The sequence below is a fragment of the Hirundo rustica genome, chromosome Z, assembly GCF_015227805.2.
Source record: "Hirundo rustica isolate bHirRus1 chromosome Z, bHirRus1.pri.v3, whole genome shotgun sequence".
NCBI classification, from domain to species: domain Eukaryota; kingdom Metazoa; phylum Chordata; class Aves; order Passeriformes; family Hirundinidae; genus Hirundo; species Hirundo rustica.
In genome coordinates, this window is record NC_053488.1 from 9,554,772 (window position 1) to 9,581,110 (window position 26,339).

The following is a 26,339-nucleotide window of genomic DNA, read 5'->3' on the forward strand; positions in this document are numbered from 1 at the left end:
TGACTTCCTGAGCAGCTAAATGTGGTACAAACAAAAACTTATATCAAATAGTGTAAACAATACACCCCTGCCTTGGTAGCAATGACATTGAAAAAAAAGGACCTCACACATCACCCTTAACAAAGAATATGACTTTGTTCTCATTTTTCACAAAAAGAACATTTTCTTTTCTGTGTTTACAACAAAAGCACATAATCTGATAATCTAAATGATACGGTTTTCTAGGTCTGTATTTCAAAAGAACAATCTTGCAGAAGTTTAAAAAGTATATACACTAACATCAAACAGATGCTGGTGTCTCATTTTTCTCTTTACACCCATTTAAAGAACAGATACCATCATTTAGCTTTCCACCTGTATCAAATGAGATTACTTTATAATGGAAAAAAGTTACTTTATAATGGAAAAAATAGCCTCAGATATTATTTCAGAAAATGTGTAGCTGTACACATCATGAGAATTGTCATATGGCTTTCTGATATAGTTCCTTGTGCTAGAGCTGCAATTCTTTTAAGAATTCAAAGGTTAACAAGATGCTTACAAGAACTATGACTAATTTCAGTTAAAAATTACAACAATTTTTACAAGAGAATCCAGGAAAAAAATCCTCAGAGGACACAGGCTCTCCCAGGTTTGAGTACAGCTGTTTTAACTTCAGTTTTCAGTATAGCGAAACAAATGTATGTTACCATCAGAAACTATGCTTATAGATAGCTACTGTCTATGCTTCTAGACATTTAAGTGTGAATTTGTTTTACCCAATAGACAAAGGTTATTAGTCAATTAAAGCTTTAAATAAAATTACTTATTCCAAAGTGATTTGCAATAGTAAACCAGCAAACAATGAATCTCTTGAAATTTAAAATCTGCTACCTGAATCAGAGCCTCTTAAGCACTTCTGATAATATATATTTTTAGTTTTAGATTATACTGGTTTTGAGCATACTGATCTATGAATATCAAAATTAGATATTCACTTAAAACTTTCAAATACAGCTAACAGCTCTGTGAAAGCATATATCATAATTTATAGCAAAATCAATTAAAAGATATTTAACCTCTAAAATTAAACTAAATTAATAATTCAGACTGCTCCACATTACCACAATCTATGCAGCATCTTTACAGCATCTGAGAAAACTACTACATTAAATTACAGTCTTTCAAACTGGAGATGATTTGTGGTTTGCACCAGGCATATACTTATACACATATATACATAAAAAAGAAAGTTCTTTCAATATGGTATGGGTAAGATGATAATTCAATTAATGTTTGGGTTTTTCATCATTTTTACCCCCTGAAACACCCCAGGATTCCTAGTGCTCCAATGAAGTACCTACACGTTACTCAATACGCTCAAAGAAAATACTGCCTGGAAAATATGACATGCTTAGTTTTGCATCAGTTCAAACTTAAAATTGAATTAGCATCCCCTAGTCTTCCAGCCTCACCATAGCATGCCATGATTCTCACACCAGCCTCTAAAAACTTTTTCTCCAGCCGTAATCTCACTGAACTGTCTATAATTACTGGTCTTTGGAGCAGAGCCACTAAGATGATCAGAGGACTGGAGCACCTCTCCTTTGAGGAGAGTCTCAGATAGCTGGAGTCATTCAGCCTGTAGAAGAGAAGGCTCCAGGGAGACCTTATAGCATCTTCCAGCCCCTGAAGGGACCTACAAGAAAGATGGGGAGGGACTTTTTTATAAGAGCAAGGACGAGGAGGAATGGCTTTTAAACAAAAGAGGGTTGATTTAGATCAGATTGGCAGAAATTTGGCCGAAATTGTTTACTGTGGGGGAAGTGAGGTACTGGCACAGGTTATCCAGAAAAGCTATAGCTGTAGCATCCCTGGAAGCATTCATGGCCAGGCTGGGTGGGGTTCTCAGTAACCTGGTCTAATGGAAAGTATCCTGCCAATGACAGTGGGTTTGGAAATATATGGCTTTTAAGGTCTTTTCTAAACCAAACCATTCTCATTCTATGATTTTCAGAACATATTTTCTTTTTCAGAGAATATTTTTAATTTTCCGAAATTCTGAAATAACACTAAATATTTTCTACAGAGATAGAATGAGAACTGCCACTGACTCCGCAGACCTTTAAATTCTCTGAATTATTTTCTGCTATCAAATGCTAAAAATATAGTCAATTCTGTAATTTCAGTTCAGTTTTAAAAATGTTTATAAAGAGTAATTAATTCTGTAGTTAATATGCTTATGATGTACAGCCATGTCCACTCAAACCAAATTTAGTACAGAGGAAGGAGCCAAAATCAAGAGTGAAAAACTCTCTCTCCTAGAATAAACTGAGGAGGACTAAATTCAGTCTTAGGGTTCAGACTTTGGTTATCCAACATTATCATCATGCAGGCCCAGGCACAACTGATAGGTAGCATGCTCCTTTTCATTGTTCTTGCTTCGCTGAGTGTAAATTAAAACGTAACCCCCTCCAAATATCTTAGTATCTTAGGAAACACAGCATTCACCAATACATAGTTTGCATTGTACTTTTTCTGTGTTACCATACCCATTTTTTAACCCAAAAAAATGCTCAAGTGTCTTGTGGAAAGAGGGCAATTGCATGACTAGATAAGCAGGCTGCTCCTAGTGCCTAAGAAGTGCTCTCTAAAGTGATCACTGTTAAATATTTTTCATTACAGAAGTGGAACAGACAGCTAGAACTGGGGGTTCAGAAGTGTCCTTTCAAAACTGAAAAAAAAATACTTGTATTAAAATTCCCCCCATAAATGGTACTGTGCTTAAACTGATCATAATTAAATAAGAATCAACACTTTTTTCCACAATACTGGTTGTCTCTATCCCAGTTCTCCCCTGGTTCCTCCTCCCCACCTCTCCAGTATTTAAAGATTTCTTACATAACATGGGAGGAAATTTCCTTTCAGTGCTTTTAAATTTTTAAATAATGTTTTAGACTCTATTGCAGAAAAAGCAGACCTTCACAACACCACCTCCAGTCAGTAATTTCTATAATTTCTATAGGAGTATAAAAATGCTATAGAGGCAAAACACAAACTTCCTGGCCATACAGCAAAACAATATGTATATGCTATATGATTTAAGCATGGATTGTTAAATACATTAAATATGTGAGGCTAGAAAAGCTCAAAAGCAGATACAAAATCCCATCTTCAAAATTTAGGGAGATAAAAACTGGATCAGTTTCATAGTCACATTATAAAGTCAAGGTTTCAATACACGATGACTATACCTAGCCCTCAATTCTGTTCACAGCAAATCAGTTCTGGATAATGCCTCATACACTTCAACTGAGAATAATTACATTTTTATAGCCATCATCAGAATCACCCATCAAGTGAAGATGATTTGCTGATAGGAAATAGTATCACTCCAAACAACCAAGACTTTAACACAAGAACATTTCCTACCAAGACTGTTAGACTATGGAACAAATTAGTAGCAAGAACCAAAAGAATAAACCATATTTTCATGCTCTAGTTTGGCTGATCTACTAGCTAACATTTTTCTACCTCGAATCACACGGTTCCAACTATATTCTTATGCTGGCTACAGCAAACTAGTAAACCCACCATGATCTGATGTACTAGAAAATGCAATAGAGAAGTATTTAGTTTTAGTTGGTTTTCTTCTCTGAATCAGGGCAACATGGGTCAGATGAGAAAAGAGAAGCAGACAGTTCTGGCCAGAATTGTATGGGGGCTCCTTTTCATCCATTTTAACATGAAACCTCCACCTACGCTGCCTACTCACACTATCATTTAAACTAAAAAAGTAATCAGATACTGGCATATTTTGGCACTGCCATGTGGTTCTGATTGTGCTGGTATTTTGAACAAAGAACTGTGCAAGTTTCCCAGAACATAATTCATAAAACTAAACTGCAATAGTGTATCTGTGAGATAGTGAGTCATATACCTTTCATTAATGTTCATGCTTGACAAAAGCATAATAATTCCTGGAAATTTCTGGTTCAGTCACAAACACCCTGTGCCCATCCACCATTCTGACAGGCTGGTGTTGTTCAGACAGTCTGAAAAAAAATCACTGGTAGGAACTCCATAGAAGGGAACATGATGCAGCATAATATAATATCATACCTTTTGTTCTTTCTTGTGCCAAAAATCTGCCTTGGTTAGTAAATCGTCAAAAGGACTATTCTGTAAAGCAGCAGGGTGTAGCAGTGCACCCCCCCTCCCCACATTAACAGGTGTTTCTGTAAAAGGAAAGCGTTTAAGTTTCACCCCGATCTTATAAGGCAAAAGAACCAGAAGCTTCACTGCTCTCCTCACCGTAATTGGCCTTGTGCCAGGACAAAGGCACCTGTTGTATCGTTGAAATGTAACCCAAGAACTGTAGCTATTTCTATTAGGCAAGATGCCAAAAACCCCTCCTAAATTGTTAAATACTTAACAGAGAGCACAGAAACTCTCAGTGCATTTTCAGGGTGTGATAGCAGGTGTATGGATCCTCCCCGCACCTTGCACGGCTTTTACTCTTTTGTTTTGTATAGTTTGTTATTTTAGTCCTTATTAAAAGCTTATGCTTCTCAGACACCTCCGATCATGCTGTCTCGCTGTTTTTATGAGCCATTTCTGAGAGGCTGTGGGCAACCCTCAGAGTGCAATGCACCTTTGTGAGGCTAATAACATTCTGGCTTCACACAGAAATGCATCGGCAGGGACCTTGAAGTCCTAGTCAGCTTGCACAAGGATGTGTCATGGAAGATGCATCTTGCCCCAACAGGCTCTAAATCAGGAAAGGTGACCTACTGGTTCTGACAAGAAGTTTGTACTTCAGCACAAATTTTTGGTGAAACAAAATTTTATAAAAGCACTTCTTTGTTTTTGAATAAATTTTACACTAACCACAAAAAATTTATAAACATTCTACACCAAATTAGGGGAGAGGTGTCCATAGAAAAATTCTTTAGATCAGATGAAAAAAACAAGTGACGTTCTTGTGCAAACTACGGAATGGCTGCACTTTGTTTTTTTATTAATATGTCTTAACTTCTTTCTTAAAAGTAAAAAAGATAGAGCTAAATGAATAAAAGACACTCTCCATCCTGTGTCTTCCACATACACCCACAGGTTCCTGGTCCATTACTTCAACATCCAAATGTAAGTACAAGTTGATGGGCACCACTCTGTTTTCCATTTAGATTTCAGTTGTGTAAGTAGTCATGGCCTCCAGTGAGCTTGGTTTGTTTCATCCCATTCCCCCCTTTTTTAATAGTCTCGCTTCACAACAAAGCACAGTAGAAGGAGAAAAGGTACATGTGTTTGCACTCAAGCTCCACTACCTTTTGTTGTTCTTCCACCTTCTGCTGCAGTCCTATGCATCATAGCAGGAGCATGACAAGAGATAGCTAAAGAAAAAAACCTGAATTAATTTCCTTAGGCTAGGTCCTCTCACTCTTGGATTCTAGAGGCAGAGTTTGTCAATGAACTTACAATCACCTCTGTCTGTGCCAGGTATCTTCCCTCTCAGCACATAAAGGACTGCTTACAAACTAGAATGGGACACAAAGGAATGCAGACAGTGATGTGAGCTATGTTTGGGCCATAGTTCACCAGCTGAGGGGTTTTGCTGCAGTTTCTATACCTATGGCACTGAAATGTAACAGCTCACATTTCATACACCATGTATATGGCTGGAAAATACTGACAAAGTTTCTTATGATATCCATTTTGAGATATAAGTATTGCTTTCTTCCTCTGCACACAAAATCACATTTTCTGCCTCTTTTTTCCTGAAGAATTACTTAAACAGTTAAATGCTACATACAATAAATTATGATAAAAAGCACACTGCATGCAAAAGTACAACAAGTCTGTTTCCACAGCACATGCACAACTGTATTTGAAAAATGATGAAAGATTGATGGAAGACAAGTGGAAAAACACCCCAACTTACTTTGAAGTTAAAATAAGAAATTGAAGATGAGATGCTGAGGAAACACATGAGAATTCAAAAAAAGCAGCTGCAGTGGTCGAAAGTCTTTTGATAATGGTGTCATGTATAGCACATGGAAGGGCAAAAAAGGCAAACTGCTGCCAACACAGGTAGAATAATAGACAGAGAAACTTAGGAGAGATAAACAGGTACTGTGAATTTCATCTAATCAGATCACTGGATGTATTGAGATTCAAAATGCCAAATAAAATCTGTAATAGAAGCAAGAGAACAATGTATTTTTATAACTGTAACTGATGAAATAGAGGTATCGATAAAGAGAAACAGTTGTTCTCTGGTAGACACAATACGATTTTCACTGCTGCTGCCCCTAACAGGTTTTATGTAAGTTCAATCTAGAGAAAATGCAGAGAAAACTGGGAGCGCCTCAGCACTCTGGCTGAGCAACTACATCCCACTGCACCTTTCTTTCCATTATAAAGTAAGATTATACTATACTAATAGTTGCTCAAGTTAAGCCAAAGAGATCCTCAAAACATTCTGTCCCCACTATGTTGGGTCACATACTGTACTTTACCACATTTATCCAAAAAATTCAGTACTGCTCACACATTTGTATTAAAACAGTGTCCATGCACTAGTTAATGTTACATTTATACTTAGGGTAAAGGAAACTGGGTTACTTTTAGAAAAAAAAGAATCCAAATGACAAACATCTGCACAGTGGTTAACCATTCTAAATATAGATTCCATGGATTAACAGATTTCAATCCAGAAAGATTATTCTAGTAATAATTCTAATACATTATTTATATCCTCCTGAAACAGCTTACATTTAGAAACCAGATCAGTCTGTTGTGCTGTGCTGCAGATAAAAACAGCAGCATATTGTCACAGCAACTACAAAAATGGTGTTCTGCCTTTCAGTTTAGTGGTTCCCTGATGAAGAGACTTGATCATCTAGCAGAATTCTTTCTGTTCAGCAGTCTTTCTAATGCATAAACCCAAAATTCAGTTTTCTAATACACCAAAAGCAGTATTCCTCCTTACTGTAACATAATTAACATACTCAGTTCAGTCTGGATTTTGGACCTCCCTCAAAAGAACCACTACTTAACAGTACAAGCTATGTCATTATGCAGCCAAGAGGAACCACCAAGTCTGTCCGTGTTTACTCTTTGAAAAATCTCTTTACATTATTTTTTTACAACTTTGTCTGTCCTGTAATAAGTGAGATGGAGCACCAAACCCACTTCATGGGTTTTCCTGGAAAAACGCAAACGATAAAAACCATGTGCAATTGCCCCTATGGGATCCTGCTTCTTTCTCTTTGCTGTTTTAGAATCTTATTTTCCAATATTGTAAATAAAACAAACAAGTAGTTCTCTAAACCACATACTTGATATGCTTCAGAGTAGAGGAACAAAAGCAAATTGATCTGACTGAAGAACAGCAGGTACTGTGCAGGAGGACACGTTGCTTCTGGATGTGCCAATGCTGACCGGTCTGCTGCAGTGGGCCTTGGTTTCTACGGATTTTTGCCTCATGATTTATGACTTGGATCATCCCCTGTTACATGGCTCTTGTACAGCATCTCAGAATAGAGCATTTAGGAGTCTCCTACATACACCTAATTTCCCAAAATTTCCTAAATATTAGCAATTACCTGAATAAAACTTACCAAATCATAAATTGTAGCTGGAATTAATAAAGAGGGCAGAAAACATCGAGGAAATGCACAATAAGGAAGATTATAAATTTTTTCCATACAAATGATCAGCCCAGTTTTTAGCTTTTTCCAGAAGAATGACTGGCACGCAGTTTTTACTTTCTTCCAAGAATCATGTGTTATATTTCATGCTATTCATACATGTTTGTTTGTTTGTTTGTTTGTTTTTTTAACAAAAATTTTGCTACATCCAATTGGAACACAGACAGAATGCTCCAGAGTCATCTGGAGTCCAATTCAGGGAGCCCACTCAATGCAACACATTGCCTGATTTCTTTCACTATTTAATGTATTTGAGTTCCTTCACCATATCTGACCTTTTTGATGGTTTAATGAATGTTTTTTTCTCTGTTTCTTATTAATTAAATAGTTTCCATTATTTATTTTCTTAATCTGTAAATTGCTTGGCTTGAAAACTAGTATGACAAGAAAAACAGTGGGATAAGCAGATGGAGTTTTGTTTTTCTACTAAAGAGCATTTCAGAGTTGCACTAAAATTCTAGCTCTCCTCTTCCTGAGACATACTAATTTTAATCTGAAAGTGGAAACTGGGGTATTCTAGATTAAATCTATTTTTGATTTTCTAATTTTACTTTTTAAAAAGTCCCCAAAATTCTTGTTTCTTACACATTTTTGGTGTGTGTGTGTTTGTTTTTGTTTGGTAAGGGTTTTTTGGTTAGTCATTTCTTCATTTTTTATACATCTTTTACCAAAACACAAAATTTTTGCATGTATGGAAGAAAGTGAGAATCATCTTTCTTCACCAGTTGCTTCCTCTCTGTTTCTCTTAAGTAAAATCCCATTTTAGTTTCCAAGCTGCTATCTAATTATTTTCAATTTACTTTAGAATCTGTATCGGCAGTGCACTTTAGCAAAAAGTCTAAATCCAAAGCAAAACTCAAAATAGCTTTTAAAACCTATTGAACAAAATACAAATGAAAGAAATAATGCCATTACATCTGGGAGAAGCATCAAATTATTTATTTAGTTGAGTGTTCATAATGTCAAATATTTATTTGATTGTACATTGTTCTACTAATCATACAAGATTGATTAGTCTGATTAGTGCAATCTTTCCTCACACTGTAGATAGGAGTAAATGAGATGTACAAAATATTAAAACAAGATCTCTTCAACTTTTCGACCTACAAATATTAAGATTTGATTCACCTTTTGTGAAAGTTTCAGATTTTTTTTAATAAAGACTACAGGGAGAAAGCCTTGTCTAATGAATAAGTTTCTTCAGACTGGTAGCATTTTCAAAAATGTAACATCATTAATGAATCAGGACATTTAATTTCTTCATTTTCAATATGTCCAAATGTTTTCTTGCTCATACGCCAATTGCTAGCTTTTAGTACAATATAACCTAATACTCAAATGAAAGGTAAAATAACTTTTAATAGAAATTTGATTACAAATTACTAATAAGGGGAACTGAAGAATTTCTAGTATTCTTACACAAAGCAGATATACTCTTGAAAGAAAATTAAAAGAGAAATAAAGACCCCACATTCCATTCCCCATAATTCTAAATTGTATTAAATGTGAAGCATGTTTAGCTAAATCACCTATAAAGGAAATAATTCCCTTCTGATGTGTAATCATTATAATTTAGGTGTTGATATAAAACATTAGAGAATCACAAATCATTATAATTTAGGTGTTGATATAAAGCATTAGAGGATCATGGGGTATCGGAAAAAGCAGTGTTTCAAATAAAATCTTGGCAACAGCTAGCTTTAAAAAAAGATGTTATCACAGCTGTACAGACATAAGGGTGTTACATTGTAGCATAGGAAAATTTTTTTAATCTAACTTTTTGGTATAAACTTTTTTTTTGATGTTACAAAGACATTCCTCTGCCCAAAATACTGCTAGCTTCTGCAGTTGTAACAGTAGGTTCTCTCTTTCCTTACTTCTGAATTATTTCCTTAATTCTGAAATGCTGTTACCATACAACATCTCTTCAGTATTTTGCAGTACTATATAAATAAACTCCTTTCACTAATTTATTACTTTAACTTTACCATTTCCTACTAGAATCACTGATTGCTTATCAACTGCAGAAACAGCTTGTATGATATCTGATCTGTTCTACTAGCATGATGTCTTTTGGACATGTACAATGACTTTTGCTCAGTGACTGCCTGCAAAATGAAAGAAATGTAAAGAAAAACATTAATTTTGCATAGCATTATTTTCTCCCAGAAGCAGACATGATGGGAAAAAAAAAAAAAAAAAAAAAAGATTTGGAGTTGAATCCCGTTGAAGTTAATGGGAGGTGTTTTGGATAAAAAACATTTATAGACACATTGTCTGCACAAAGCATGAAGAAATAGCTGTGGTTTCTGGCCTGGAAGTGTTCAAGGCCAGGTTGGATGTGATTTGAGCAATATGGTCTACTGGAAGAAAGACAGAGGGGCAGAGGGGTGAAAAAGAGTTTATCTTTAAGTTACCTTCTGATCCAAACCCTCCTATAATTCTGATTCTGTGAAACAGTAGAGAGCTTTAATTCTCACAGATGTTGAAATTTTTTTCCTAAATAATAGTAATAATAATATTAACAATAATAATAATAACAACTATTATTATTATTATTACTACTACTACTAAGTCCTACACTCAAATCTCCATACAAGTCACATTTCATTTACCTCAGTTATATGTATTCAGAGAGTTTAATACCCTGAAAACTAATCAGAAATACAAATTCTACTCAAAACTCTTAGTCATTGAGAATGACTCAGCAACAACTTGTAGAAAGAAGAACTAGGAGCACAAAATTCAGGTTTTTTTTTTTTTTAAATTCTATCTTAAATTCTCTCCTTACTGTGTCTTTGGTATAGTTCTTCCGGTTACACACAGTAAAATTCATAATATGAAAGCACTCTCGTATCATTGTTCCTATCATTGCTGAACTTTGATTTTCATCTGCCACAAAGCATCTTATGTAACTGCAATTTAGTGTGCTCTTCACTCTATCTATGTAATAAGAATCCCTGCTGATATTATGGGATCACCTAACCACACAATACTGCAACCTACCTCTGTGAACAGGTCATTGTCTTTCTCAGATGAGACACTGCAAATTTCATAAATTCTTATGATCTAAGTTGTCTGTGAGCTTCTAGCAAAACTAAAATAATAGTTTTTAAACCTTACCGTTTATAAAAGAAAAAAAAGCACTTCAATGCTTCTAGGCTGATCATTAGTATTTTCTTGGAATAGCAGCAAAGATTCTGTGGTTATCTATTGAAAAAACATACTTTTTTTTTTTCTTTTTTCAGACAGTCAACAATAAAATATGTAATTAATTTCATTGGGCTGTTTCTTTCCTTCGTTGTTTTCATTCAGCAAGATACAGTGCCTGTGAGGATGGACGAGGATCTTATTTGCGGCATGGGACATTACCCCAGCTATTGACCCTTTGGGCTGTAGCACTGAGTCCATTGCTACTAAAGGCAGAAGTGGCTGCATTTGGAGACTTTGTGTCCCTCTTCAGAAAAACTACACGTTACCAAGGTTGCAAGAAAAGCACAAATATGTCAGTGAACACTATTGCCTCTTCTCATCGTACTAACCATCAATGCTAGCCTGGCACAGCAAGTAGCAGAAGATCCTCTCCCTCTTTTGCAAGATGGGCACATAATGCCCATTGAGTTCCACTCTGCTGAGATAATTCTATAATATCTGTATATCCTAAAAGCATTTTATAGACAATCAGCTTAATAACATATATTTAATTTAAATGAAGGAATAAATTCACAGCACAGCCAGCTATTCTGGCCTTCATTAGAGCTACTATGACAGTGCAGCTACAATATATTCTAGTCTAAATAATCTAGTTTCAAGATGATCAGAAAATATGTCAAAGTACATGCAGATACACCTGGATAATCCTGATATACTATTTTTATCCAGTAGCATCCTAAGCAATTTTCCCTCCTTTCCAATACAAGTGCTAAGTTATTTACAACACAACTCATAATCAAATGCAAGCAGAGGTTCTTCCTGCAAATTTGCAAAACTATCTGGTCCACTTGTTATTGTTAACATCAAACTGTGTAGAAGATATGTCAAACAGTAGAAGAGGTCAGGTCAGAAAATACCCTCAAAAGCTGTAATAAAAAATAATGGCATAAAAAGACTACAAATAAAAGTAATTAAACCTCTAAAATGTTGACATTTGAATGTTTGCAACAGGAGATTCAAATGCACCTCAGAAGACAGTAGCTTTTACATGCTATTTTACTCAGACACAACTTCCACAGAAATCACAACTGCAGTTTTACAAAGTGGTATGCATTTGGGCATGAATCCATCATTCTTAATACCTTTTTATCCAGTTATGATCAGTGACAGAATGAATGTCCTAATAACAAAGGTCACCATGTAGCAACAATAGTTACAACCAGAACAAAAGCAAAGAGAAACTCTGGCTCAGCAACAACCCACACCTGAAACTTCTCCCCTCCTTTTATCAGGATTTTTAAAAAGACAGTGCTTCATGTACCCACTTAGCCCTGTAATGCTGCATTGCTGCTGTAGGAACAGCCACTAGCTCAGCACTGAACTTGAAAGGCATCAGGGCTGAGGCTAGCCATGCTTGCTGTGGCTGACTCCCCTTGCCCTGCGTGCTGCTTGGCTTTACTATGTTTAGCTGTGGCAACAGTTTCTCTCATTAACCAGATATCTGCAGCTAATTTGTTTTACTTTTCTTACCTTCTATGGTACAACAACTAACAGCAGTTATTCCAGGTATAAAGAGATAGCTGCATTGCTAATATAATGAGGTAAAGTGTAAAGAAATGCAGGGCTGCTAACAAAGGCAGAGGCGTTCAGAAATGGAGACCCAATACATGATATGGAGGAGTTACATGCATGGGATCATACTGGGATTGGCACTGCAGATTAAAACAGCTATGAGACACTTCACAGAGGTCTGTTAAAGAAATGCAGACTTGGCCCTGCACAGAATTGGTTTTAAGTATAACAAACAGAACACAGAAAGTGTATCTCACATACATGAAAAACACGACATAAGGTACTTTGCGTGTGGCATGAAGCTGCAGATTCCTAAAGAGAGAGCAAAGGTACCAAAGTGTGGTACCAAACGCACAAATGATCACAAATAGATTCCGGGGTAAATAAAAAGAAACCATCAACATGAACTTCATTTTATACTCAGTGAAAGACTTTAAGCATAAGAGCTTCCCCTTCTGCCCTGTATTTCCTCTTTCCTTATTTTAAATGACTTCTTCAGGTTCTCATATTTCCCTAACAAAGGTCTTAATTGAAACTTCCTAAGTACTGCTTGCCTACTCTAGCTGTGATTTCATTTTATTTCCTTCTCGTCCTGCTTTGTTTTGGTGCCAACATAAATATTAAAGTTTTTAGCCCCCCAGCAGCTGAGAGATCCATTGGTAATCCAGGAAAAAATCTTGTTATGAGTTTCATCATAGAAAGAGTGTATGAAATCTGAGTACATAAACGCACAACTAGATGCAAGAAGGATTCACAATTTCAATAAAAACATGACTGTGCAAGAAAAAGAACTGTAAAACTATGTGCTCATGAAAAAGAGACTTGCGTAGATGAAGCCAGCTTTGGTCACAAGTTCAACCTTGAAAGCCTAGCACTTTCACTGCAAGACTGTCAGTTGCTAGAAGGTATCCATATGAATTTGAAAACTCAGAACTGTGGGGCAAAATAACAGCACCTGACAGTGTGGATAAACAGTGCTGTATCTCACCCACCTGTTTATCCAGACTTTATCCAGATTATCCCTGGGAGCATGAAAAGCAAACTGACTTCTTGGAAATTGACTACTAGCCATCTTTGTCAGGTAAAACAATGACGTTTTCAAAAAGATACAAAAGAACCAGTGAAGTGTCATTAAGAAATGATACAAAACTGCCAATATTTTTCCCTACAAATCCGGATCCTTTCCAAGAGGACGCTGCAGTTTTAAAGCCGAATGCAGAGCCTTGCTCCATCTAAAATGATTGTGAGAAAAAATGCAATATAGCTGGAGGAGTCACAAATGGTATTTTTCCGAGATCTTCCAGAAAACTAATACAAGCTTCTACATTAGCAAACAATATAAATGCATTTATATATTACACACCAAATAGAATTTATAAAAGATAGACTTCATTTGCTTAGCTACAGCAACCATAACAAGAATCTTTACTAATATAGGCAATTCCTAGACTTAAGTAGCTATTATTGTACCCTAACAATTTGCATAATAACACATGCTAACAATATAATCATATCCCAACAGAAGCCTAAAAATTGCCCATGAAAACACACACACAAAATATGCAAGCATCTCTTGCAGAAGCATGAAGAGCTGTCCTTTGCTGAACAGAGGGAGGAAGCTTGGGTCCCTCTGCTGTTAGCTAGCTAGGTGAGTCTTGCACCTCTGAACCTGCATCAATGCAAGCCTCTGGAGGAAGTGCAGGTCAGAAGCTCACAGAATTGCTCCAGTTTACAATTTAAGTTTTATATACTTCAATTTAATAACAGAATGAATTCTGCCACCACAAGATGTCTATGGCTGCACTTCACTTTTCTGCAGGATGGAAGAAAACCTTTGACAAATAGTTATCTCATTACAAAATAAACTTGGTAAAGCAGCCATTGCATTTACAAAGAAATTCCAAAATCTGTACAGGTTTGCCATCTCAGACTGCTCTCCAGAAAAAGCTTCAATTAAAGATAAAAATGATATGCTCAGTAATCTTGAAACATCTTTGAAAATACTTACCTCACATCAGGATTCTGCTGCCCTGAAGTAATTCTTAAAAGTGTACTTATATTATATACTTCTCACTGCCATTTATTAAAACCCTTTCACTTGATCCAGCTAGAGATTTATGATTTTTTCTTAATGAATTTTTACTGATTCCTTAAGCACATATGGTATGTTAGAAATCATGGTTACAAAGTACCACAGATCAGCTTTCTATTGGAAGTACCTGAGTGACAAAATCCAGATTTTTACAAGGCAGATTGTTAGAATACCGAAGAAAAATGATGAAAAGTAAAACTTGGGGAAAAAAAAAACTAAATACAAGACTGACATCAAAGGCATGAAAGGCAAGCCGTTGTGAAATGGAATAAGTGGCAGAGGGCCATTCCCATTTACGACACGTCAGGCTGTACAGAGGATGTGACTCTAGATTAACATTCTCCTGGGAAGATACCTCAGCACTGGGAAAGACAGCTGCACAAGCCACATGTGCAGCTTGACACAGTCTAAGAAGTAGACCCATTTAAATATTCCATGCCATGATTGCAAACTCTCACCAAGGATAAAATAATCAATCCAAACCAAAGTATCTTCTGGAAGCTATTACTTGGAATCAATCACTTATTTTACTAATTTTGGAATTTTTGTATTTTGTAAACTGTGTTTACTGATGAGAACTAACAGATTTATAAACACTATATAATTTTCTATATAATATTGTAAGAGATTTAAAGATAAAAAATTGCCTCAAAGACCATTAAGATCACCAAAGGGCTTGGCTCATTATGGCAAATCATACCAAGAGGCAATTGCTCATTGGTGACCACCCTGCCACCCTGCTCCCCCAGCCTGCCACTGTTGGATATGCTTTTGTGAACTCCTGGAAATTTGGAGAGTAAGTTAAATCACATGACAGGAACTAGAAGTAAAATAAAGGTGATAATATTGTGCAATTATCTCAGACTAGGAAGAGGTAAACAAGCTGGGGGTGCGCTGATGATGAACACAAAGAACCCACGAGGAAAGCCAACTCAGCAACTGACAATCAGTGCTGACAATCAGCCCTGAGTGGGTCCAGAAGGAGGAGGCCACGGCCCACTGACTCAAAAGAAGAGGAAGACTGAGCATGGGACTAATCATCATCGGAAGCAAGTGAATAGGAGAATTGTGTACCCAATGAGCATTGATTCCTTTGTTTGCTAAAATGTTTGAGTGCCCTTGAACCCCTACTACTGAGAGGACCAGAAGAGGACCAGTGGGAAAATGTCTGGAACCACGGGTGGTGGTACCTTTTTACTTAATCTGTCTCTCTCACTCTTTTTCAATCCCCTCCTCTTTTTTTCTATTTCTTTCTATCTCTCTACCTCCCATTTATTGTTAAATGAAATTCATGATATTGCCTTCAGCATATGGTCTCGTTTACACCTTAATTTGGGAAGAGGCATCTCTCCAATAATCGGATCTTAACAAATGTAACTAAAATAATGTAGGAATTGGTTAAGCATGTTTTAACAAGAAAAAGGTCTGAAAGTATCTTTCTTTCTTAGCTATCAAAAATTAAAAAATCTGTACAATGTTTTATTCTTGAAAGTAACCTCTAAAGATTAAAGTGTCTGGAGAGACTGTAGGTGACATGATGGTGAAAATGCTCATATACATTGTGCTTGTGCACTACCATTTCCTTTACCAAAACAATGAGATCTGGAATTTTTAAAGTCATTTTAGGGATCTAGACAGCTAAGAATCTTTATAGACTTATAAGGAAACAAGTATTCAATATTAAGACATCCAGACTCTCAGCTTTAGAGATACATTTTACAAGAACAAGTTTTCAAAAGGTCTCAATACCAGTTTAAGTCTTAAAGCAAAACAAAAACCCTTCCCAAAGAAGAAAGAATATATGCATACCATACTGAAAAGACTCATAATATTTCCTGGACCCATTACATTTTCAAGCTAGTTCTCACATATAATTGAGAGAGACACCCTCTAAGTATCTCTCTGAAATCTTGAATTCACAATGACAAACCTACCCAAAGCAGGAATAATTTCTTGAGTAGATACTTCTCTGATCAGTTAGTATGTTTGCTCTTGCTTACCTCAAGAGGAAATTTTTATTGCAGGAAATTTATGATGAGAAATTTTCTTTCAAAGGCATATTTATCATTAGTCATTCTACTAATTTTGAGAGCAAACCAAAACTGTGTTAGTCATTTTATGACTTGCTTTTCTTCCCAGCTTTCCTCCAAAACTTGCAACTGCCTATGGCCTTTAATTCTGTTCTGCTTTAGATGGTTTAAAGAAGGAAACCATTACAGTACAATTGATAAGGATATGTAACACTTTGTGTTAGACTTGCAGACCAAATATTTACCTACTAAAGACTAATATTTTAAATAGCAGTAATCAACTCTTACTCACAGAAAAATATTTGTCTTGCAACAAATAATAAACACATATAAAATATTCTTAACTGTAAAGTTAACTCAAAATGCCATTAGTTTAAATTAGAAAATTCTGACACTGTAGGGTTTCTCATTTAGAAGATTCAAACATTTAGTTTTTCTTTGATCCCACTGATTAAATTTTACTGTGTTTTTTCCCACTTCAAGTTTATTATTACACCACAAAATAACGATGGCCAATGAAAACCCATCATGTTTTGATTTTGCACAGAAAGATAACTTAATACGATGGAATTAGGAAAAAACCTACACGTAGCATGGGGTCATAAATCTTTGCTTGCCTAATACTTGACTCTAGACAGTGCCACATTAAGCCAGTATTTAAAGACAAATTTAAAAAATAAAAGAATTATTTCTAAAAGTAAGTTAAACTTTACCAAGAAAGTAGCATAATTAATTTTAAACACTTACTTGCTTCTGTAGACATTGTTCTTGCCTTCTTTGTTTTCTCCTCAGGCTTTTTGACTTGTTTCTTTCTCTCTTACTCAGCTTTTGGTTGAAGGAAATACTCATAGGCTGCACAAGACCACCAGGTGTGATGTACTGTTCGTCTTCTACAGTCCTTGTAGGCGAGGAAAAGTTCATCACAAATAATGACCCATCAGCAATGACACTCCCAGAAGATTGTCCAGTAACTTCAAAATCACACTCGCTTTCTGTCTCTCTGTGTAGTAATGTGGTAATGGAAGTAACTTGAAATTGGTTTTGTAGTATGTCAGCACTGGAGCTATACAGACCCTGAAAAGAATTACCACCTTTCCTGGTGGACTCTAATTGCAGACTCCCTTGCATGTAAGCAGGTGGATTTTCATTTTGGCCACGGTAAAATGTTCCCGTGCTGCAAGTTTCATGTAACACAGATGACAAAACAAGTCTTTCCCTCATATTTAAATCCAAGCTATGTGACCTTCTGTGAAAAGGTTTGACAATGCTTGCATCTTTTATAAGATTGGAAGCAGGGAGATTTATTTTTTGATTTAATGCCTTTAAGGGAAGTTTTTTACTTTCTATCTCATTTCTGGGAGCTCTTACTTCTAGACAGAGTGCTTCTGTTAATCTTCCAGCACCATTATTACTTCCAGCTGTGTAGGAAAGTCCTTGATTTTTGATTTCTAAAGTTGCAGTTACCACTTCATGGCAGGTATCCTTGTTAAAACCAGACTGAATTTTGAGAAGCAAATGTTTTTCTGATGATTTTGACAATTTAACAGAGAAAGGTAGCTGATGCTCAGTCCTATTTTTGCAGAAATGTCTATTTACTAACTGTCTGCAGGAACATTCTCTGTCGCAAACAAAGTTAAAGCCCCCTAAGCAGGCCTCACAGAATGGACAGTGCAGTTTTCCAACTGTCCACTGTGCCTATTGACAAAAAGAGAAAAAAATAAAACACAATATGTTCACTGAAAATAAACGAGCAAGAAATAATTACTGGAGTTATTTTCTCCTTTGGTAAGAGGACTTTCCTCTTGTTTTCAAATACAATAAAAGACACTTCACAGCAGAAAGCAAATCCACCATAAATAATGTTCTGGTCAAAGCTCTGCTTGCTACAGTGATAATTAATTCTAAGGAAACGAAAACACACATTGTAAAATGTAGGAGGTTTGAAATATGTTTAAAATTTGTCCACAGATAGAAAAATGCTGTAATACTAATAAAAACATTAGATCTTTAAAGCAGTGAAATCAATTTCCCACGTTAATCTGGAATTGGCAGGCACAGCCTCTCAGCTCAGTGTTCTGAGCACTGATACATTTCTTGCATACTAAGTGCAGTGGAAGGAGATTTCTTATGAAAAGAACATAGCTTTTCACTTTGATTACCTCACAAAAGCTTAAAATGGTATTTGTATTTTAGTATATGTAGCATCACAGCATAATCTCTGTGCAGATACCGTAACAAATCCTTATACTCTATATAAGGAGACATTATTTTCATTATTTATTATTCTATGAATTTCTTTTCAAACCTGAAGGCACTTTTTCAAAAGGAAATACATATCAAAGGCATATAAATGCCTACATATTAATACAACTATTAGTCCTCATACATATTTAGACAACTATTAGTATTTTTGGCAAATATATTAATCTGTCAGCAGCACTGTTGAGGACTAAAGTTATATAAGTGTTTGTAGGATCAAAGCTCAGATGAGGAAAACATTACCAGCTCCAGTCACACTCTACTCACTTCAGTGTCTAAAGAACCATGAATACAGAAGCTGCCCAACATTTCTAGTTTAAGCATTGCTTTCAGCTGCAAATGTCCTTCAGAGTGATTTGGAGACATAACTGATGCTTGTCCTATTGAAAGCTACAGAAAATATCAGAAAAACCAATTTGGCAGTGTCAGGAAGAAACAAAGAAACTCCAGCAACTTGTGTGGAAAAAAGATTATTTTTCACACACAGTGCTAGAAGTTCTGGAAACATTTATTTGAGAAACTTACTCCTGCCTTGTGGGTTAACACCTCAGAATTACAGAAAATATCATAGATATGTCTTTCATTGCACCAATGAGAATCTATGCAAATCTGGAAAGGCTTTTAACTTGGAGAAAAATTAATACTTTACATATAACCAAAGACTTTCCCATTCTTGAGAATTCTGTAAACATGCACAGTCCCACTCAGTTTATAAGGCTGACCAGTGTGTACACAGGGCATCCCCAAAGAAGAATTAAGCTTGTTCTGAGATTTAAGAGTAAATCTCCCACACTCCATTTCCCAGATGCCAGAGACTAGATACTAAAATTAAGGGAAAGACGCTTTTTACTGACTTTATTGGGTCTCTCTGGCATGGAATAGCATCCTGAATCTTCAAATGGAGAGGCAGAGTGATTTATGAAAATTAAGAAAGCTGGAAGCCAGGAAAAAATGGACATGCAAGACACAGTACAGAGGAAAAAGGACATCTCTATGTTCCATGTGCACAGAGACTGGGAGATGAGGTGTGGTATCAAGGAGCCTGGGACTGATTTAGCATGAGTTTGGCAATGGAGTGTGGAAGCACTGACTCAGTAAAAGAAGTAACAGCCTACTAGTGGAGGAGGTGGTAAGGGGAAAATCAGCAAGATCTGAAAGGGAGCTTAGAGTACACACATTTAGTGATGGACTGCATAAAGAGGAAAAAATGGAAATGGTTAGAAAAAGAAACCAAAACAAGTGATAAGTGATGGGTAAAAGAAAATCCAGGTCAATAAAGGTCACTAGCAGCACTAGCTACATATTTGTAATTATTGAAGATGATCTATACACTAATATGTACATGAAATCCAAGGAGATTGGCTACGAACAGGGACAGATGGCAAAAAAGAACCGGCTGGGAAGCAGTGGGTTCTACAGCCTGCAAATAGACTTAGCGCTTATGTAAAATGATTTAGCCTTTGATTCAGGAGTCAGGAGAAAACAACACATGATCACAAAATTATTCAGAGCCCTGGAAGATCTGGAGATAAGTCAGAATTGTTTAACACCCCCCTCACACACACACATTTACCCACAAAAACACAGGATCTTTCCAGAGGAGACAAAGTGAATGAGGCAAGAGTTCCAAGAATATTAAGTGACACAATGAACAGTCAAAGGCGTCAAAGGTGTACACAGAGAATTGAATTGTCTGCCTTTTTCACCAGAGGAGAACTGCTCCTCTGCAACCTTAAGCAAATGTGTCAAGCAGTCTATGGGTTTTGCATTTCCTCGGTCCCCAGTTTAATCCTCCATATTTTCAATGCAGAGGCTAAAGGTGCAAAGGATAATTTAAGAGCTAAAGGTGAAAACAATAATATTACTATCAATATTGAATACAATTATACTGAAATCATTTAAGAGGCAAAAAAACCCTGTTACAAATGCTTCCTTATTATTAAAGATTCATGATTAGGTGATATTGTAAAGTGAGGAAATAACTCATGAGCTGTAATTTTCAAACACACCTCCAAGATTAGTGTTTCTGAACATAACTATTCTGTTATTTTCACTGAAGTAGAAGAGATCACTCATTTTAAAAAGTTTAATTAATGTTTAACAAAAAAGCCACATAGAGCAATACAAAGAAGGAAGATGAAGTTTTTTAAATTTTTGAATGCTTAGTTCTAGAGTCATAGAAATTTTTTTTCTTTTTGTGCATAATTTTCAGTATGGGTTTGCTTTGGGCAGAATTACTTAAAATATAGTAAAATTTTACACAAAAGTCTAAGGAGAAAGGAATGCAAATATCATTTACTTATGAAAATCAAAGATTCCTAAAACAAAATCTGTGCAGCAAAAAGCACTGCTTCTGTTATTAGTATCTATGCCACAATATTGACTTCTAGATCTAAAACAATTTGAAGAAAATACCAGCTGAAGCAGTCAGTACAACAGGAAATTTATGAGATGGTTTGTAATTTCAAGTGGGCAGTTAAAACTCAAAGCAGTGACGCTGGCTTATTATCAGACCTTTGAATTTGCAGGAAGGTATCTACTTTCTATTCATATGACATAAGAGCACATTAAGTATAAAAGACTTAAGTATAAAACACATCATATTCCAAAAACTGATCTCTTAAGAAATCTCCAGTCCACTTTTATGGGGAAACATACTTCTTGTTGTCACTGTCAACCTATATGTTAGTACTGCAAGATACGATGATCAAAACAAAAAAAACCCCAAAGCCTAGGTAATAAATATCATATTAAGCATTGACAGACATAGAGAGATGCCCATTACTATTATCTGGACAACCATAAACACATTCATCTGTTAAAGAGCAGGAAACAATTCATCATGTGTAGCACTTCTGCATATATTAAAAACAAAACAAAATTAAACATATAAGAGAGGAAAAAAAAAAAATCTGTAAATGGTAACGATAGAAGTTCCTGAGAAGAATTCCCTCAGTAATAAGGTCTCCATAACCTACATGGACCTTGTCAGAAAAGTGTCTTTCAAATTTGTTCCCCACAATTATTTTACATGTTGAATAATAAAGATGCAAGGAAAAAAAAATAGTAAATCTACCTTTTCAATGACACATTTCACCCACTCTGGAATGGCTTCTAAGCTAACATGCCATACATTGAAAGAATTCTGAGCAGCAGCTGAAGGTTGTGATATCTGTTAACAAAACAATTGTATTGATACTCAAAATTTATGTAAGCTTTTTTCTTTGATTATAAGCAGAGGTCAGTTCCCCAAATCAGTAAACATTAACGAATTATAAACCTCAAATATTATGTGCTTCTTTAGACTAAAAATCAGGTAGATACTGTCAGTAATTCTCTGTTTCTGAATCTAAGAACATTGGGGCCAGCTCCACTGAGGAAATGTAGGCGTCTGGAGGTGGTTTTGTTTTGTTTATAAGAACAGAAAGTATGCAGTTGCAGGTCTTCCAAGAATATCTGGAAATTAATTTTAGAATCACTGTCAGCTGGCATAATTTTTCAGTAAAGACAGAAAAATCTAAGTTACAGTTTTCATGAAGACTGTGATCAGCAATGCACAAATGCAACAAGTGGAATTAATTTTCTAATGATTTTTAGAAACGAACAAAGTAACCAGGTAATCTTAGCAATTTTAGAGTTTTTACTGCAATAACGTGATCAACGGAAGAGAAAAAAATCTAAAAACCTGCAGAATTCCACTAATTGATACTTTAATAAAAGCAATTACCTTACTAAAGTAGAGCTACAGGGATGGCTAAAATTATAAGAAAACTCTGGTGAGAAAGTCCTAAAATCAGTTGTTAAAGTTTATGAATATGGAAAGCTGTGGATGCCTACGTTATTAAAGTCATTGGAATAAAGATTTCATTCTGCTAAAAATTAAAAGTGGGAAGCTTTAAAAAATTCTTCAAGTATTGACAGATTACAGATAGATCCACTTATCATGTCTATGCTGTTTTTTTTGTCCTATCTGTGAAGACCATCTGCACTTCAATATGGATATAATTATTAGTGTTTATACTGTGTCTGTAACTTCAAAATTTTTTTTTAAAATGTACTACCTTTTTTTTTAAATACATAATTCAGCAATATCTTTGTCTGAAGGTCTAAAATTTGTCTGTGAAAACATGCAGAAAACATTACTCTTCACACCACAGCACTGTCTTTGCCTCCCAGCCTCTTAAGATAGAGGGTTAAGTTACACTTTTTATTTGTTATCTACATAACTGGAGAAGAAGCTACTTCAGTCATGTATGCAGTGATGGGTGGATCTCCACTCAGGACTGAAAGCTCCATGGGGAGCTTGAACAAAGATACTGCTTTCTTTTCACGATACTTTTTCCATGGAAGGAGTTGGAATTTCCACATTCCTGCCTAAAAATCACTTCAAATGATGCAAAAAAGAACCATCAAGTATAAAGTGTGAAAATTATTCCAGAATTTCAAGCTCTGTAAGCAGAATGATTAAAATGGGGTTTATTGACAATGCTATCATGATCTTAAAAAGTAACTTTGTTTCTACATCTATTGGCTGTACCCCGCTCTACCGAGGAAAAGAATGTTGTTGCATTACTAACACCTTAATAAAAAACATCACCACCTTCTCTTCTATTTGCTTTTTAACTTTGATTCAAGAGCCTTTTTGGCACGTTTGTGAAGATCTTCGCTTTCATGATTAGTAGCTGCCATTATAAAACAGTAGGAAATATTCTGTCATGGTTTTATTCTGTGTAATTATCCTTCTGTTTATTTTAATAAAGACAATATAAATTACTGAGCAGGGCATAACCCTGCTCAGGGCAGACTAATCTTCTGAACTATTTTTGGCACAGACTATGGCCCATATTTAAAAAATGAAGAGCAAAATTTTCTGATAGAGGGATATTTTACACGCAGTTAACTACATGCAGTGGAAATCAGAGTCAGTCTTTAAAATACACCTTAGACACAAAGACTTGTCCATTAAGAGACATTAAAACAGAAAAATGACTGCTTTAAAGCCATTAAACCAAACCCGATTTTTATATTAGAAATGGTAACACTCTATACAGGCTAGTAGTCAAGCATCCATGAACATCAGCCTGCATGTTGCTGAACATGAAGTTGATCACTGCCTACTTGGCTTCACTAAAATTACTTCCTACCCTACTGTCTACAGAACTGTCTCTACTTTACTACTTACCTCCACAAGATATTAATTACAAAGTGAGGCTAATATTTCTCCCTCATTTGAAATAAGTGGCACCAGAACTTACAAACTCTCTCAGAAGAAACTATACTTACTTTGGATGGTTTTTCCCCATTACATTTTGCAAGAAAACCAGAATTTGCTATACATTTCCTACATCTCCAGCAACGGAGAACACCAGCCTCTTGGTTGTTCATTATGTCAACTTGCAATTTTGCAGCTCTGTATGTTGACCTGTAAAGATCATAAAACATACCATTTGGTCACCTGTTGAAACACCACATTTCTCTTGAGATCTTGAAGTCCATAAATATTCTCACCACTGCAGAGGACATGAACACTTTACTTATAAACATTCTCTGACCATGTATAGCATGCCACCTAGATGTTTTAAATAGTAACATGGAAGAGCTGGTTTTATTTCCAGATTGCACAAAGAACTAGAAAGCAACAGCACCAGAACAACTAAAACCGAAATAAAATATAACAAGACTGACCAACCAACCAAACAAAAAATGTGTCCAATATTTGGAAAAAAAAAAAAAGAGAACTTCAGTTTTTCTGGAGTATGTCCATAGGAATAAATCATCGCTATCCTAAGCAATAAATAAACATACACACATATAATGTCACATAACAATAATGAATGCCAGCATAAAACTACAGATGACAGACTCTTTTCTCAACATGTCCCTGGAAGCTTGCTCCCTTAAATTATTTTGTGTGGAAGGATGATCGCTACTGGTGCAACCATTTTTCATGGATCTGTATGAACCTCGTCGTGAAACAGGACCTAAATCAAGACAACCATAAGGACAAGAAAAATATTCCATTTTCCTCTTCATGTGTTTTGCTGTGTCCTGATTGTCTCTCTGGTCTTCTCTAGCCTGTTCCAAAGTCTTCCCATTTTGTCATGTTTTCTCCAAAGATCCTCCAACTCTTCTTTTGAAGTACTTATGGTTTTAGCCCCTTGTGCTAGCCACATGGGGGAAAAAAAAAAAAAAAAAGGCAATTTTTTAAATCTACATGGCAACTCAAGCTCTACATTAGAGCTAGGCCTACTTAGAGAGCTGAAGTGCAAAGCACTCACTGACGGGCATGCTGTAGTGTAAAACTAAAAATCAATGTCAAACATTTCAGAGTCAAAACATCTGATTTTGCAACTGTTCTAACATTTAAAATTTTTTCATTTTCACTAACTAAAGAAACTTTGAGGTCATCATTACAGGCTGTCTGAAGAGGAGTTTGCCATGTTGAAACATACAGACTTTTGCATTTTCCCCATTTATACTTTTCCTTTTTCTGCCTTGTTTTCTGATTTAATCAAAAACAATGAAACACACAGAGAGGTTATCTTTTATTTACATCTGAGGTCTTCATTCATTCACATTTTTTACTTTTCTACAAAAGTAAAGATCTGAAATAAAGTTTGACAAGGACAAGCAGAAATTTTGTACATACAGCAGACTCTGAGCTCACGTGTACATGCAGTTTTTAACAATCAGATCCACTCTCAGCTTAAAAAATGAAATTAAGGCAAACATTAAATATTTTCTTGCAATATCACAATTAAAATGAATTTTTGTAAAGGGTCCATTAACGAATCTTAAGACAACCAAGCAAAAGATCATGCAAGAGATACATAAAAACTGAGAACTAGTAACTTCTCTTGTTCATGACAAAAATGGAATGATTCAAACACTTTGACTTAAGCAGAACTTCAGTTTTTTACTTAATTTAAACTTAGTTTTTACAAACCCACATGTCAGTGCTGCTACTTCCTGTATCAGACATATTTCAAAAGTGGAGTATGTAAAATAATGAAGCTGTCTATGAATGATTTCTTTTTTAAAAAAGTAAATTCATTCTCTGATAATCTTCGTAAGTACTTTGTATCACTTTGCTGTTATAACATTAGACACCACAGGGTACTAAGAGAATCATTACCAGTTATGAATTTCTTTATATCACTCAAACACTTTAAAGCTGTTCTAATTAATTTATTCTTCACAACTTCACTTCTAGAATGAATATAATTTTACAACAGTTCAGTGAGAGCCTCGAATCTAAGATCAACCAGGATGGACTAAAAGACACATGCAGCTAGCTCAGACATTCTTTCTAGGTACAGCCCCATCCTCATCTACTCAAATACCTTCTTGAAATGAGGTGATATATATCTTGCATCACTTATTATACTCTATTTTTTTTTACCCAAATGATGTATTTAGGTCTCTGTGTACATTCTGTTCCCCTTAGAGAAGAGGATGTCTTACTATCTGTTGGACAGCTGCTTCATTTGAAGCTGAAGACAGGAGCAGGACAAAACCCACTTGGTGACAGACCTCTCAACA

At 35.6% G+C, this 26,339-nt stretch overlaps 1 protein-coding gene across 3 annotated transcripts in view; it reads right to left on the minus strand.

Annotated features, from left to right (window-relative positions):
• Nucleotides 1–26,339, minus strand: part of RNF180 (ring finger protein 180) — a 68,130-nt gene that overhangs the window by 38,815 nt on the left and 2,976 nt on the right. The window contains exons 2-4 of one of the 3 annotated variants that reach the window (XM_040090185.2): nt 24,081–24,219; nt 21,874–21,969; nt 17,286–18,233 (exon numbers count right to left, since the gene is read on the minus strand). In XM_040090185.2, coding sequence (XP_039946119.1) covers nt 17,286–18,233; nt 21,874–21,969; nt 24,081–24,182 — 1,146 coding nt within the window. In that variant the 5' untranslated portion in view covers nt 24,183–24,219. Of the gene's footprint in view, nt 1–17,285; nt 18,234–21,873; nt 21,970–24,080; nt 24,220–26,339 lie in introns of those variants that run through there. The other 2 variants (XM_040090187.2, XM_040090186.2) reach the window with 2 other exon arrangements.